Source organism: Choloepus didactylus, chromosome 1, assembly GCF_015220235.1.
Source record: "Choloepus didactylus isolate mChoDid1 chromosome 1, mChoDid1.pri, whole genome shotgun sequence".
In the NCBI taxonomy this organism is placed as follows: domain Eukaryota; kingdom Metazoa; phylum Chordata; class Mammalia; order Pilosa; family Megalonychidae; genus Choloepus; species Choloepus didactylus.
This window is the reverse complement of record NC_051307.1, coordinates 86,766,812-86,783,959: the sequence shown is the minus strand read 5'-3', so window position 1 is coordinate 86,783,959 and position 17,148 is coordinate 86,766,812. Positions and strand designations below refer to the sequence as shown.

At 46.0% G+C, this 17,148-nt stretch overlaps 1 protein-coding gene across 3 annotated transcripts in view; it reads left to right on the top strand.

Annotated features, from left to right (window-relative positions):
* The first annotated feature begins 3,019 nt into the window (after window positions 1-3,019).
* FSTL1 (follistatin like 1) overlaps window positions 3,020-17,148 on the top strand; it is a 78,702-nt gene continuing 64,573 nt past the window's right edge. For 2 of the 3 annotated variants that reach the window (XM_037836309.1, XM_037836293.1), the window contains exons 1-2: window positions 3,020-3,150; window positions 3,306-3,461. In XM_037836309.1, coding sequence (XP_037692237.1) covers window positions 3,148-3,150; window positions 3,306-3,461 — 159 coding nt within the window. In that variant the 5' untranslated portion in view covers window positions 3,020-3,147. The remainder of the gene's footprint in view (window positions 3,151-3,305; window positions 3,462-17,148) is intronic. The other variant, XM_037836303.1, reaches the window with a different exon arrangement.

Here is a 17,148-nt window from a genome sequence, read left to right as displayed (position 1 = left end):
GGTCACAAATATACTGCAGTTATGAGTTCACGTCAGTTTTAGATATTACAGATTCTCCTTCTAATCTATCATTTTGTTTATAGTCCTGTATTAGCTTCCTAGCTCCTAAAACATATACCAGACAATGGGTTGGCTTAAATAATGGGAGTTTATTGGCTTACAGTTTTGAGCCTAGGAGAAGTCCCAAATCAAGGCATCAGAAAGACATTGCTTTCTCCCCAAAGACTGTAGTCTTCTGGGGCTGGCTGCCAGTGATCCTTGGTCCTTGGCTTTTCTGTCACATGGCAATGACATGGTAGCAGCTTCTCCTTTCTCTTCTGGGTTCCGTTGACTTCCAACTTCTGGCTTCTCCCCACGGCTTCTTTCTCTGTGTCCAATTTCCTTTGCTCATAAAGACTTTAGTCATATTGGATTAAGGTCCAACCTCATCCAGTATGGGTACACCTTAACAAATAACGTCTTCCAAGGTCCTATTTACAAATGGGTTCACAGCCACAGGAGGGGTTGAAACCTAAACACTCCTTCGTGGGTGATGTGATGATTCAATCCCCAATAGTGCCCTTGATTGAACAAAAATCTTTAATTTTGATGGAATTAAAGCTATCAAGTGTGCCCCAAATGCTCTGGAGAATAGATGAAAAATATTGTCTATTCCCTAAGCAATTTAAAGTTGAGCTGGAAAATCTAAAACAAACACTTAAACAAGTATTTTATAACAGTATGCAATAAAATGCCAAGTTGTAAGGCACCAATACAATTTAGATGTGTAGCAGATCAATGAAGTAATTATGGGTACCTTATAGAGGGTCTACTACTCACCAGGTACTTTATATACCTTATTGGACTTAAATTTCACACACTCCTGCAAAGCATTATTACTGCATTTTTCAGATGCAGAAACCTAGGTTCAGAGAGGCTAAGTAACTTGACAGAGGTCACACAGCTAGTAAATGGCAGTGACAGGGTTGAAATCCAGGTCCATTTGACCTCAAACCTCATGCACTTTCTGCTATGCCTAACTACCATCAGAAAAGGTGCTAGAGAAGCAATGAAACTTGAATTGGGAACTGAAAAATTAAAAAAAAAACAAAAAAACATGAATATTCTGAGGGGGGAGGTACAGTACATGTGCAAGGGATGCAACGTTTTGTGTTTTTAGAGGGCAGGAACAAAATCTTGTACATCATAGCTCCCTGCTAGAGCACAGTGCCTGGCACAGAGTAGCTGATGGGCGGTATCTATTGCCTACTCCTCTGATTTCCGTGATAGGAGTGTGTTGTCTAACTAGTGACCTTGAAAGAGGAACCACGCATGTGGCTCAATCCCTTGGTTTGGGGGAGCAGTCCTGGCCCAAGAGATGTGTTTTCTGCTTTTCCATGCAGTCAGGTTTTCGAGCTCTGCTTGTAACTGGATGGGTATGTCTAATTCCAGAGAGAAGTAATAACACTGTCCCTACAGATCTAAAGTCATGACCACCATTCCAGCTTTTACCAGGGTCATAGGTGACATTTTGCTCTCTGACAGTGTGACTCCTGTAGCTACACCAATTTACTCTGAACTCACATGGGGAACATGGGTGCTATTTTGAGGTCCCCCTAAACCTCAACAATAGGCAGTCAACAAAGCTTGGTAGAAGAATGAATATGACAAGTTCAGAGGACAGTGAGAAAGCTGGCGTGATTCAAGCAGAGGGAGTATGCTGAAGTAGTTGAGGTAAAGTTAAATAGGGTGACCTCAGTAATGGGGGACTTACAAGATGTGGGAACAAGAGCACTGAAGGTTTCTGAGCAGGGGAAGAGCATGAGGAAGACAACGTTTAAATCAGGTAGTGAGAGAATGTGGCATTGGTCTGCAGTGGAGACTATGAGTGGGAGAGCCTGGAGATGGACGGCCACCAAAGGTGGTTTCAGAATCCCTGAGTGAGAGGATGAGGGTCTGACCTAGGGAAGTGGTGAAATTTGAATGGGGCTGAAGAGATGGGTATGAGGTCTCAAATGGAAAACGGAAAGCATATGGTGACCACCTAGAGCTGGAAGATGGAGATATGCTTTGGAGGCCAATACTGGTAAAATGGGGTGGGGGGGGTACCGCTCCGGAAGTGAAAGGTGAGCAGGCCATGGGAGCTGGTAGGAAACGGCGCACAGCCTTGGGCACCTTAAATCTGAGGTGCCAAGTGGATTTACTCACTAGGCACCGAGGACAGGGGACTGAAGGTAAGCCAGAGGAAGGAGTTGAGAGCCATTTGGAGAGTCAACATCATCAAAGAGGAGCACACATTGGAAGGTGGCTGGAAAGAAGTGGGTGGAGATGGGAAGCATGAAGTTGGAGGATAGTTGGGGTGAAAGCGGTGGCAGCAAGGACACAGGTCCGAGGAGAAGAGGGGGACACCGTCCTGGATCCCAGGAAAGGGACCGGATGAGGCTGCCAATAAACGCTGGAGTCAAGATCTTCTCAGCTGAGCTGAGAAATCCATCTGAACCCAAAGCAGCCTTCCCCATGCCGGCTGGTCTTCATGCCCCTGCGCCCATTTCTCAGCGCTCCGGCTATGGTGACACCCTCAACCCCGGGCTGCGGGGACCCCTCTGCATCCCCGGCCCTCATTCCTTCAGCTGCGGGGCAGATTCCGGCTCCCCAGGCCGCCGGGCGCCTTTTCCTCCAGGTTCCCGCCCCAGAGCCGGCCCGGGGGCCCCCAGCGGTACCGCCCACCTGGCCACCGCCGCAGCCGGCGCCCCTCCCCCGAGTGGGGTTTCGGTTCTTTCTCCGGCTTTCCATCCCCTCGGTCTTTGTTGCAGTTGCCCCCCGGGACGCCCCGTTCTCTGCTTCGCCTCCACGTCCTCGGAGCCGGAGGGTGACGGGCGAGGCGCCGGGCAGGAAGCGAGGTTCGGGCGGCGCCAGGACGCCCGCGGGCTTCCCGGAGCGGGGGACGGGGAGGAGGGAGGGCGCGGGAGCCGCGGGGGCTGCTGCTGCAGGAGGGGGAGGAGAATGGGGAGGAGCTGGGGGGCCGGCACTCGAGAAAGGAGGGGTCTTAAGGGGCCGCGAGCCCAGGTCGGATCTCCTCGGAGGCTGGCGGAAAGCGAAGCTCACACCTTCGCGTAGAGCTCGCTGCAGCCGCCGTGCCGCGCGCCCTTTGGAAACCGGGACGGGACCATGGTGAGCGCGGGGCGCGCGGAGCGGAGCGCAGTGGCCAGCTACCCTGAGGGGCCAGGGGTGCCGGGGCGGAGGGGACGAGCCTGCGGGACCCCAGGAAGTTTCCCGGGTCGGCGCGGGGCCCGGCGCCTTCAGTCTCGCTCTTTTCTCTCCGGCAGATGTGGAAACGCTGGCTCGCGCTCGCGCTGGTGGCCGTCGCCTGGGTCCACGCCGAGGTCGGTGAGCACCTAAGGAGGTCCGCACTCGGGCCCCGCGGCCCCTTGAGTCTGCGGGACGGCGGACCGTGCGTGGGTCCCGGGGTTGCTCCCCCCGAGGTGGGACGGGTAGTTTCCCTACTTGGGGTGGGGCGGGGATGGGGCGCGCTCGGTGCAGAAATGCTACTTAGGAAACTTGAATCTCAAAATCAGGAAGAGTAGTTTGGGCCGTAAGCGGGAGCCCCAGCGCAGCTAATATGGAGGGAAAGTGAGGAGGGGGAGAGGACGAGCTGGGCGGATTGGGACAGAGGCGGCGGCAAGAGCAGCAGCCGAGTAAAACAAGGCGTCTCGAGTTCTTTCCTTCCCTGAAGAGGAAATTGAGAATAGTTGGGGGCTCCCCCCACCACCACCACCAAGTCTGCCTCCTCGGAAAGAAAAAAGAAAGAAAAGGCAGAAATCTCCAGAGATTTCTTCTTTGGGGGGCGAAATAAAATTTTCTTTCTCTCTTATAAAGTGCGATGATAATATTCCTGATACTTGTTCTCTTTGTGAAGTGCCCTCTGGTATTGTGTTATTATCTGGGCCTTTTAAAATCTAAATTTTCCTCTAAACTATCGTTGCGCAAGTGTGAGATCCGTTTCTCTGCTCTTTGGTGGCTCAGCGTTTCCAGTTAAAAGTTCAGAGGTTTTTTGTTTTTTGTGTGTGTAATCTTTTTTTTTTTTTCTTTTTGCAACTCCAGTGACCTTCCTGAGACATTGCAAACAAACCAACAAACCCTTTGCTCACAGGCCCCTCCATTAACTCAAACGTTTATGGACAGAAAACAAACGATTCTAAATTCCCTGGGCTCTAGTCTCCGGTAAAGTGAGGTCAGAAACCAAACATTTGATAATTATGGCAGGAAATGTGGAAGGAATTAAAAAGCATGAGGGAGAAGAAATGGAATGTACATTACAAAAGAAATCTCTCCCTGTTGGGTGGTTTATTCTCCCACTTGGAATTTTTTTTTTCTTCATGTTACAGTTTAGTCTCACCCTTAGCATCACAGCTTAACTCTGCTCGGAAAAATCATAACAGCATATAAGGTACTCAAAATTTTCTTTAAAAGACACATTACACTGAACTGTCATTTAATTCACTACTACATTGTTGGTTGAGGTGGAAACACAAGTTGTTTTTACTCCCAGTGAAGTAAAAATAACTAATTATTAAGTATCTCCTGTGTATGTAATAAAAATACACTTGACTGATGGGGAAACTGTGGCTCAGAGAGGTTACATAATTTATCCAATGCTCTCAGCTGTTAAATGGTGGGGCTGAGATTAGAGCTCCAGACCCCAGACTACTAACCACTAGCCCACAGCACTTCCATACACAAGGGCATTTACCAAGTACTACTTGTATAGCAGGCATCAGGCTGCATGTATTACAAGCTTCATTCTTCTAAAGCTCCCCTCCCCCAAGCCTTGTAAAGTAGGTATTATCTCGGTCTTACAGCGGAAGAAGACAGGTCTAGGGAGATTAACTAACTTGGCCAGAGTAGAATGCTAATTAGTTCCAAAGAAAGATCTGAATCCAGCTCCCTGTCCTTTGGAGAGCCCATCTTGAACCCCTGTTCTGCTTCTCATCTACTCTGTTTTCCAGGGTTTGAATTTGAGGGAGGGATCCCCATCTCTGTCTGAAGTTTGTACTAGTTAGGGAACACTCCTCCATTCCCTGCTGTGGCCCTCAAAAGTCAGCTGCAGTCCAGTGATGGATGAGGTGGAATCCCTAGTTGGTTTTACACCAGGCTTAACAATTGCTAGCCAGTGTGTGAAATTGCTCTGTGAACTGGAATGCACATATGAGGTGTGAGGAGGCTTTTGATTCACCCAGTGCCAGGCTGTGTGGCCCAAGGTCTGGGATCTATTCTAGGCAGCCTACATCCCTGCCCCCACAAATACATAGCAGAGAAAAGCTTAGCTCTCAGAGGAAGTTCCCACAGCAGCAATTTCCTGCTTGAGGTAGAAGAGCATCCAGCACTCTAACAGAATTCCCAAGCAAAATCCATGGGGAATGAGGCAAAATAGAAAAGTGCTGAGGCATGAAAACTGAAGGAGTTGGTGCAGAAAAGTGGCTGTGAACTCGGGGTGGGAAAACAGTTACAACGAAACAAGAGAGGGGCAGGTAATGATCTAGGCTACAATTTGTGACTCCAGATTGTTAAGGATTATTATTTTTTAATCAGCCCAACTTCTCGGTGTCTGGTCCTAAAGACATTTGGCAAATTTTAAATCCATGTTTTAATAATAAACCTTTAATAACTCATGAATGGATAAATTAACCCTCTCTGTATGAGACTTGCAATTTTGATATTATTTTGAGCATTTTATCTTGTAGTTAATGGGTACTTGCAGTAGAAAATTTTTCCTTTGTTAGCTACAAGGACATATAGCAAACACAGTCAAATAATGATATTTACAATCTTTATTGACATGAGTCCATTTTAGCAAACTTTAGGTCAGCTGAAAATGTACAAACATTGATGAACTTTTCAAAAATTCAATTTTTTAAGATATATTCACATGCCATAGTCATCCAAAGTGTACAATCAGTTGTTCACAGTACCATTATATAGTTGTGAATTCATCACCACAGTTTTTGAACATGTTCATTACTGAAAAAAATAAAATAAAAATTAAAGTAAAAAAGAAGACTCAAAACATCCCATCCCCTCTGTCCCTCCCTATTATTCATTTACTTTTTGTCCCAATTTTTCTATTCATCTGCCCATACACTGGATAAAGGGAGTGTGAGCCTAAGGTTTTCACAATCACACAGTCACACAGTATAAGCTATGTGAACTTATTTAAAAAGTGAAATTTAGAAAATAAACAGGTTTCTTGGTGTTTTTTGCTTTCATACAAGCACAAAGATTTAATTTGGCATATTTTTTTCATTGAGGTAAGAATCACATAACATAGAATTCACTGTTTTAACAATTTTAAAGTACACAATTGAATGACTTTTATATTTACAATGTTGTGCAACCACCACCACAATCTAATTCCGGAACATTTTCATCACCTCAAAAAGATATACCATACCCATTAAGCAGTCATTCTCCATTCTTCCTGCCTCCTCTCCCTTAATCTCTGGCAAAATCAACCACTACTCTACTGTGTTCCTGTGAATTTGCCTATTCCAGACATTTCCTATAAATGGAATCATATGATATGTGACCTTTTGTGTCTGGCTCCTTTCACTTAGCATAATGTTTTCAAGGTTCACCTATGTTGTAGCATGTATGAGTGCTTCATTCCTTTTTATGAGTGAATAATATTCTGTTGGATATACTACATTTTGTTTATTCATCAGTTGATGGACAGTTGGGTTGTTTCTACTTTTTGACTATTACGAATAATGCTTCTGTGTTCAGTGTACAAGTTTTTGTTTGAACATGTTTTCAAATAATTCAGCATATTTTTTTATGCTGATTGTATGAAAAAAAAGTGCTAATACGTGAAGAAGCCAAAGCCTTTGGAATAGTAGATCTCTGGAATCAGAGATGTCTCAACCTTGGGAAAAGGTGATTGTCATCATTATTAAGGCTGCCAGTCTATGCAAATCCCAAAACTATTAACATCTCATTAAGAAAAGTGTTATATTGTTCTGAATGTTTTCCGTGACTTTTACTCTGCACCTCAGAGTTGTTTTTTGTTTTGTTTTTTGATTGCTTGCCCTCTTTCTTACCTCCTCGTTCTCTTACTACTCATCACCATTGTGTTCTGTTAACCAGCCTCCATCCACCTGTGCTCACATCCATGGACTCTTTAGAGCAGAAAGTCTCAGCTTGGAAGGGGTGTTGGGTGGCATACATGTCTCTAGAGGGACATATATTAGAATCTGGCTGGAAGGAGGAATGGGTGCGGTCGCAGTTGATTCGTCGGGGGGGGGGGGTGGCGGCCGGTTGCTAAATCCTAGGCTCTCAGGATTGCTTGGAGGGTACCGGCGGCGGGGGCTCTTTCCTGGAGGCGAGGGCGAGGCGGGGGACTTGGCCAGGTCTCCGGCGGGGTGGCGTGCAAAGTATGGAGGGCGGCGAGAAAGGAACAAGCGGAACACGGTTCTTTTAGGGTGAAGAAGCCAAGAGAGAGAGAGAGCTTTATTAGGGGAGAGTACAAGCTTATATCGGGCGTTTAGAGGGCGGGGTAGCTGTAGAGGTTAAAGGCTTGGATTGGTTCTGAGAGGGCGCGGAGGTTGATTGAAAAGGGGCGAGAGTTGCTCCGGTAACGGTGTCTGGCAACAATGTATGCGCACTGGTGGTAATGGGAGTTGCACTGGCAACGGGGAGTGTCCGGGCAAGATAAGGGGGTGGGGAAAAGGCAGTTCCCTCCGGCAAGCCTCCCCTAACAGTGGTATTTTGGGTGAGGAAATGGGGCCTGCCTCCGGCCTCACTTTCCCAGGCCCGGGGGGCTGCGGAGGGCGCTGTCGCCCGTGCCCACCACCCTCCCCAGGGGCTGATCAGGTCCCCCAGCCCAGGCCCGCCAAGTTGAAGCACGTAATCAGTGTCCCGCATTTCCCCCTTCTTTTTTAATTAAAGGAAGAAGCTTACCGGAGAGGCCCGCTAAGGGATGAGGGAAGGGGGAGGCCGGGGAGGGGAAAAGGGGTTGACGGTGGCTCAGCGAGGCTGGAGCTCGGCGTTGGTGTGGCGCCCGGGCGCTCGACAGGGGCCTTGCTGCTTGCGGGATGGACGAGGGTGGGGGGTTTAAAGTTGGAGGTTCAGAGAAGCTGGAGCTCGAGGTTGGTGCGATGTTCAGGCGATCGAGAAGGGCCTCGCGGTCGGCGGGTTGACCGGTGGCGGTGAGGTCGTGGAGGGTTGGTTGTCATCTTGGAGTAGGGAGCGTCAGAGGTGGCGAGTCGCTGGTACTGGACTTGCACGAACGAGGAGAAAATAGCATCCGTTTGTTTCCTTACAAGCTGGGCAATTCTGCGGATAATGCAGGGTCTTAAGGTGAGAGCTTCCTGGCGCAGGTTTCTTCGACTCTGGAGACAAAGGTGGCGAAAGGCTCACTCGGCTCCTGGAAGAGCTTGGTGAATTTATTAGGCCGACAGGCAGAGCAGTTGGCAAAAGCTCGCAAGGCGATTCCCCGAAGGATAGGCCAAAAGGTGGCAGGCGCATTAATATAGGCGGATGCATTTATAAACGCTTCCGTGCCCAGGTAAGCCTCGGGGGGATGAGTGGCCCCAGTGGCTGCGTCTTGCTCGCTTTGCCTAGCTGCTTCTGCCTGGAAGTGGGCACGCCAATCAACAAACTGGCCGGGGTTAAGAATGGAACGGGCAAGCGAGGCCCAGTCTTGGGGGATGCAAAAGTCCATGCTGAGATCCTGCAGTATTTGGGAAGCGTATGGGCTACCTAACCCGTCCTCCTTGACGGCCCTGCGAAGCTGCTTAATAGTATCAGAGTCAATGGGATACCAGTCATACGGTTTCTGTGGTGTGGGGGTAAGGTTAAGAGGAAAGCAGCGAAAAGCACGAGAGAAAGGAGGACGCGCTTGCAGAGGGCTTGGCGCGGGAGTGGGGGTAGGGGGAGCGTTGCCCCAAGGGTTGCCTTGAGGTGTAGAAGGCAGCCAGGGGTTGTTAGTCGGCAGGGTGGGAGGAGCGGCGGCAGCTGCCGGTAGCGGCTCCGAGGGGGAGCTCGCCGGAGGGGGAGGCGGAAGTGGGAGGCCCCAAGCGTCGCAAGAAGGCGGCGCGGTGGGAGTGGCTAAGGCATAAGATGGTGGACTAGCTCCACCCTGTGAAAGGGTGGGGTAAAGCGCTTGCGGTTTCCGGCCCAGCTTAGGGCTGACGTCATCGCCGGAGCACTTCCTCCCCTCGATGGAAGAAGAAGGAGGAGGAGGAAGTTCGCCATCTTGGCGAGGCTCAGTGTTATTTTGTTTTTTGGGAGTTACTTCGAGCGCGTTGTTAATCTGCTCGACTAAGGACTCTGTGTCCGAATCATGGTCTACATTAGTATCGCTGTCTGAATCTGTTGACTGGGTTGATAGGGCCTCCTTGGATTTAATGGGGCCTCGATCAGGGGGGAGGGAGCCTTGAAGGCAGGAGCGGACGGTTATTAAGGTGGGGAGCAAGCCGGGAGGGAAGCGCTTGCTCTCATGTTCCATGGCGTTGGTGACCCGATCAATAAGGCGATCATAAGTAATAGGGTCCCAAAGATGGCAAGTGGTGAGCCATGGGTTAAAGGGCAGCAGGAGGTTCCAGTATACTTGCAGCTGCCGGACAGACACCTTACAGCGATGTGTGTCTAGGAGACCAGCCAGAGCACGAACTTGGGGTGCTTGGTGTGCAGATAGATGATTACCCATAGCGGAGTGAGAAAAGAAAAAGGGGGGTTGATTATTGAGTAAAGAAAATGAGGTAAACCGTGGTCGCGAGGCCGAAGGAGACGGCGAGAATAGAAGGCAGGAGCCTCTAGTAGCGAGAGCAGTTTGGGGGGGGGGCGGTCGCAAAGAGGCACACCGCGCGAAACAAAGAAACAAAGACACAAAGGACCACAGCAAAGTAATGGAGGGGAAAAGGGAAAGCTACTGGAGGAAGAGTGTTAGGAGGAATGGGGGGACATAGGAAGAGAAGACGAAAGGTAGTCGGGGGCAAAAGCCAGGTTAATGAGGGAAAGGAAGAGCGGCCCGGGCGCGGAGCGGCGTGGGAGAGGCGGCTCCGGACGTGGAGCGGCGAGGGAGAGGCGGCTCCGCGGGGCGGCGAGGGAGAGGCGGCCCTTACTTTGCAGGCGAGGAGAAGGGGAGCTGGAGAGGCGTCCGGGCGAGCGGGTGGTTTACTGGACTGCTGCGTGGAGAGGACCTTTAATTCCAGGGGCCCCACGTTGGGCGCCAGTTGCGGTCGCAGTTGATTCGTCGGGGGGGGGGGGGTGGCGGCCGGTTGCTAAATCCTAGGCTCTCAGGATTGCTTGGAGGGTACCGGCGGCGGGGGCTCTTTCCTGGAGGCGAGGGCGAGGCGGGGGACTTGGCCAGGTCCCCGGCGGGGTGGCGTGCAAAGTATGGAGGGCGGCGAGAAAGGAACAAGCGGGACACGGTTCTTTTAGGGTGAAGAAGCCAAGAGAGAGAGAGAGCTTTATTAGGGGAGAGTACAAGCTTATATCGGGCGTTTAGAGGGCGGGGTAGCTGTAGAGGTTAAAGGCTTGGATTGGTTCTGAGAGGGCGCGGAGGTTGATTGAAAAGGGGCGAGAGTTGCTCCGGTAACGGTGTCTGGCAACAATGTATGCGCACTGGTGGTAATGGGAGTTGCACTGGCAACGGGGAGTGTCCGGGCAAGATAAGGGGGTGGGGAAAAGGCGGTTCCCTCCGGCAAGCCTCCCCTAACAGTGGTATTTTGGGTGAGGAAATGGGGCCTGCCTCCGGCCTCACTTTCCCAGGCCCGGGGGGCTGCGGAGGGCGCTGTCGCCCGTGCCCACCACCCTCCCCAGGGGCTGATCAGGTCCCCCAGCCCAGGCCCGCCAAGTTGAAGCACGTAATCAGTGTCCCGCAAATGGGGGTGAGTGAGATGGGGGCAGCAGCAGAGGGTGTGCTTCAGCTACCAATTATACAGCTACCCCTTTGCTAGGTTCTGTTGGGAGGGGACTTGTGTGCCCCTGCTCACTCTCCCTTCCCCACCCATTCTCCTCCCATTGGGAATTACTGAAGTTTGTTAGAAGGGTGGGTGATGGGAGGCATGGTATGGAATCTGGGAAAAGGTCCAGAACCCAGGCGTATGTTAGTGTGTGTGCCCCTTGAGTCCAATGGGTGGCTCTCAGTCACTCCAACATGGCAAGCTGGAGGGGACTGTGGCCCACCTGCCTGCTTCAGAAGTCGGCCTTGGCAGTGCCCAAGCACCCCTCCTCCTTGGTGGTTGTCCCTTCTGGTGTGCTCATGTCTAGCATTCCAGATCTAGGAATTCATCATTGTAAGTCACATGTACAGGGGACCTATGTACTAATCAGAATACTCATTCCAGAAAGGGCTCACTCCTGAACCATGAGCTGTGAGTCACTTAAGATAACAATAACAAGAACAATAATTATACAGGCAGACATACCGCCACTTAGTTCTGGGGATGCGATATTAGAAATGAGATTATTAGGGAATTTCCCTCTGAAGCCACATTTCTTAACCTTGTTTACACCCTTTTATCAACATATGGGTAAGACACAAGGAGTTTTATTGGCTGATACTGGATCATCTCTGCATTCTTTAGAACTGTTCTGATGGTGGCCTCAGGGAGGCCTGGAGTCCCAGCCACATCCCCTGACTGCTGCTTCTTGGAGCTGCAGTGAAACTAGAATTTTAATGTCCACCTTGTACTTTTGACCATGAAAATAATCTCTTGTGTGTTTGTCCTCTGGAAAGTAAACTATTTGCTGTGATTCTAAGGACCATCATTGGAAATTGGGATGTTAAAACATAGCAGGGACTCTGTTGAATAACCAAAACAGATGGGCACACACCTAGAAAATTGAGGTCCTGACCATTCAAGGTGCATGTTACAAATCCTGTAAGTCTCTGGCTTGGGCGATGGAAAGTAGCAGTGAGCTCCCAGGCTCACAGGAGTGAGTTGGAGAGGAGCTGTGAGGTGAGCAGAGAGGAGGACGTGGGCTCTGGTGAAGATAATGACCCCAGAGGAAATGTCCCGAGGAAGAGGAAAATCAAGTCTCCAAAGTCAGCGAGGCAGAACTTCATGTTTCCAGGAGAAGGTAAAAGCCAAGCTGTAAATACCAGTGATCACGCATGAGAATTGAAAAGATCACGGTTTCTTTTTCCTTCTGCCTTTCAAAAAACTGGACATCAGACAAAGTTTCTAGCAGATACGAGTATTAGCTTAATGACATCAGATAGCGTAGGCGTGTGTGTGTGTGTGGGGGGGCTTTTTGATTGTGTGGGTTCATTTTGTGAAGCCAGGGGATTAATAAATGCATGTTTTTTCTCTGTGATGCTTTTTTCTGACTCCTGGGTCTTTGGTGCTGTGCCTCTCAGCATTCTCTGAGGCCTGCTGCAGGGCGGATATGCCCTGCACTCGGGGCAGAGTCATGGATGAGGTGCAAGACTGGTCTCAGCCCTCAGGTCATTTACAATCTAGTAGCAGGGCAGTTGCTTTAAATCTTGGCAGCTGGAAGATGTACTATTATAACTACATGCTGAACAAGTATCTTTACAATTTTTATTTTTACATTAACCTAGGGCCTTCCTTGATTTAAAAAAAAAATCACATCACTAAAATACATCAATCAGTAATATGCAGTTTGATAAATTAAGTATTAATGCACCCATGTAGCCCCAACCCAGTAATCAAGACCAGAGGAATGGGTGCAAAAGTGTGCATAGGTTCAGCATGACCTGGGTTGCATTTCATAACTCTTTCCGAAAATTATTTTTTTAACGGTCCAGTCTCTTACTGTCTAGCTTTAGTAACATTTGGCAAGTTTTTAATCCATGTTTTAATAATAAATTAATCCTCTCCATATGAGTCTTGCAATTTGCATGTTAAATTTTAAGCATTTTATCTTGTTGCTAATGGTACTTGCAGTAGAAAATGTTTTCCCTTGGTAGCTGCAAGGACGTAGAGCAAACATGGTCAAATAATGATATTTACAGACTTTTTATTGACATGAATCCATTTTAGCAAACTTATATGCCTATTAATTTTTAAATAAAGTAAGAAGGCATGTGTTGGGATGGTAAATTCCTCTTCTCAAGGTACTGTATGCAATGTCCCAGGAGTAGGACTTCCAAGGATTGGGGACCCTTTGCATTGCCTAATGAGAGGAAGGTGGGGGGTCAGGTTCTATAGCTAGCCATCATTTCAGAAAAATTATCAAAATCTAGAAAGTGTGATGTGCTTACTAGATCCTGTAGAGAATACACGTGCCAATACTATGAGATAAATGGACTGCAGGGATGGCTCAGACCTGGCATGCATGTCACCACTATCCTATCCCCTACCCATGACAGACCCTGCTAATCAGTCATGGAATTCTTTCCTGCTGAACCTGGGTGAGGTTTGAAAATACTTCTCAGCATTGTTCTAGGTAGCCACTAGCAAAAATTTAGTGTCTATATATGAGATGAAAGCAATTCCTGTTGGAAAAGTCACTTAGACAAACACTGGCATATCTTTAGCCAAAATTAAGGTGATGAGAAAGCAGGATTTGGGACTGTGTGAAACAAAGACAACATGGGATAATAGGTGATAGAACCAGGATCACAAATGGATGAAAATGTCAGGAAACCAGCACTTAATAGTTTCTAACCTAGGTATCTTAAGTTCTTAAGATGAATCCAAACACCTTAAAGTAAGCCAAAACCCTCTAATGTTGGCCTTTGACAAAAATATGATAATGAGAATTTTCTTGGATTTTCTGATGGAGTAAACAGTTGGTCTTGCTAAGGCTCTAAAGCTGTTGCTGTTAGAAAATAGTTTCTGCATTAGCAACTATCTGACAATAATTTGATAATAGAAAGCTCTATGGGTGGGTGGAGTACAAACTATATCCTATAATCTGCATTTTCTGCTGTTTTGGAAGATTTATGTGTAATCTCTTCATAGATGTTTTATATGCTCATTTGAAAGCCATCAACAATAAGTCATTTCCAGAATTGTCTGAAATTACGACATCCAATAGATCCCTTGAATAATCCTAGACACTGTTGTGACCAAGCTATTGGCAAAGCAAGTCATGTGACACACAGCAAAAGCCATGAAATGTTGCAATCGGAGATATATGTGTGTGCACATGCATCATGGGATATTGACTTGATTTGATGTGGGGAAAGTGTCTCTTTTTTCTCTTTACTTATTTTCTTTTTAATTAGAGAAGTTGTGGGTTTACAGAACAATCATGCATAACATGCAGGATTACCATATACCACCCCATTATTAACACCTTGCATTATTGTGGTACATTTGTTACAATTTATGAAAGAACACATTTATAATCATAGTCTTAACCGTGGTCCATGGTTTGAATTAAGAGTTCACTGTTTGTGTTACACAGCACCATGGTTTTTTAAATATTTTATTATACTAACATATATGCAACCTAAAATTTCCTCTGTTAACCACATTCAAATATATAATTCAGCGCTGTTAATTACATTCACAGTTTTGCGCCCCCATCACCACCATCCATTACCAAACTTTTCCATCACCCCAAACAGAAACTCTGTACGAGTTAAGCATTAACAGCCCATTCCCTACCCTCACCCTGGCTCCTGGTAGCCTATAGTTTCTGACTCTAAGTTTTGCTTACTCTAATTATTTCATTTCAGTGGCATCAGACAATGTTTGTCTTTTAGTGTCTGGCTTATTTCACTCAATATGATGTCTTCAAGGCTCATGCAAGTTGTCTTATGTATCAGGACTTTATTCCTTTTTATGGCTGAAAAATGTTCCATTGGATGTATATCCCACATTTGTTTATCCATTCATTGGTTGATGGATACTTGGGTTGGTTCAATCTTTTGGCAACTGTGAATCTCGCTGCTATGAGCATCAATGTGCAAATATCTGCTCAAGTCCTGCTTTCAATTATTTTTTGTATGTACCTACAATTGCCTAGTCATATGGTAATTCTGTACTTTCTGAGGAACTGCCAAGCTGTCTTCCACAGTGACTGCACCATGTTACATTCTCACCAGCAATGCAAAAGTGTTCCTGTTTCTCCACATGCTTTCCATTTTAAAAATAGTAGCCGTTCTAGTGGGTGTGAAATGGTATCTCATTGTGGTTTTGATTTGCATTTCCCTGATGGCTAATGATGCTGAACATCTCTTCATGTGCTTTTTGGCCATTTGCATATCTTCTTTAGAGAGATGTTTATTCAAGTCTTTTGCTCATTTTTTAATTGGGTTGTTTTTAATTATGTGTTGTATTGAAGGATTTCTTTATATATTCTGGATATTAAACCCTTGTCAGATATGCGGTTTCCAAGCATTTTCTCCCATTGAGTATTGTCATTTTACTTTCATGATAAAGTCTGGTGATACACAAAAGTTTTTCATTTTGTTGAAGTTCCGTTTATCTGTTTTTTCTTGTTTTGCTTGTGCTTTGGGTGTACAGTATAAGAAACTGTCACCTAACACAAGGTCCTAAAGGTGCTTCCCTATGTTTTCTTCTAGGAATTTTATAGATTTGTTTCTTATATTTAAGTGTTTGATACATTTTGAGTTAATTTTTTGTATACGGTGTGAGTTAGGGGTCTACCTTCATTCTTTTGTGCATAGATATCCAGTATACCCAGCACTATCTGTTGAAAAAACAATTCTTTCCTCATTGAGTACACTTGGCACCCTTGACAAATATCAACTTGCCATAGATATGAGGTTTATTTCTGAACTCCCAATTTGATTCCATTGATCTATATATCTGTCCAGTACCATGCTCTGTTGATTACTATAGCTTTATAATTTTTAAAAAAGGAAATGTGAGTCCTCCAACTTTGTTCACTTATGTCAAGATGGTTTTGTCTATTTAGGGCTCCTCATTCTTCCATGTTAATATGATGATTGGCTTTTCTATTTCTGCAAGAAAGGCTGTTGGAATTTTGATTGGGATTGCATTGAATCTGTAAATCCCTTTGGGTAAATTGGACATCTTAACAATATTTATAGTCTTCCAATCTATGAACAGGGAATGTCCTTCCATTTGTTTAAGTATTCTTTATGTCCTTCCATTTTTTTTAAGTATTCTTTGATTTCTTTCAGCAATATTTTGTAGTTTTCTGTGTACATGTCCTTTACATCCTTGGTTAGAATTATTCTGTGATATTTGATTCTTGTTGTTGCTTTTGTAAATGGAATTTTTTCTTGACTTCTTCTTTAGCCTGTTCATTACTAGCATATAGAAACTACTGATTTTTGCTTGTTATTCTTGTAGCCCACCACTTTGCTGAATTCATTTATTAGTTCTAGTAGCTTTTTAGTGGATATTTTGGGATTTTCTGTATAGATGATTCTAGCTACTGCAAGTAGAGGAAGTTTCATTATTCCTTTCCAGTTTGGAGGCATTTAATTTCCTTCTCTTGCCTAATTGCCCTGGCTAGAGCTTCCTGTACAATGTTGAATAACAGTAATGGCAGTGGGCATTTTTGCCTTGTTCCTGATCTAAGAGGAAAAACTTTCAGTCTTTCACCATTTAGTGTGATGTTAGTGGTGGGTTTTCATATATGCCCTTTATCATGTTTCCTTCTGTTCCTAGTTTTCTATGTGTTTTTATTAAGAAGGGGTGCAGGATTTTGTCAAATGCCTTTTCTGTATCAGTTGACATGATCCCTTTTTATTTTCCCTTCATTCTGTATTACATTAATTTATTTTCTTATGTTGAATCACCCTTGCTTACCTGGGATAAATCCCACTTGATTATGGTGTATAATTTTTTAACATGCTGTTGGATTCTGTTTGGTATTAGTTTGTTGAGGATTTTTGCATCTAGATTCATAATTTTCTTATGTTGTGGTATCTTGATCTGGCTTTGGTAAGAGGATGATGTTGACCTCAAACAGTGACTTAGGGAATGTTCCCTCCTTTTCTGTTTTTGGAAAGAGTTGAAGAAGGATTGGTGTTAATTCTTGGAATGTTTGGTAAAATTCACCAGTGAAGCCCTCTGGTCCTGGACTTTTCTTTGTCGGGAGGTTTCTGTTTACTGATTTAATCTGTTTACTAGTTATTGGTTTGTTGACATCTATTTCTTCTTTGTCAGTTTAGATAGTTTGTGTCTTTCTAGGAATCGGTCTGTTTCATCTAGGTTATCTGTAATTTGTACTCATTCAGTTGTTCATAGTATCTTC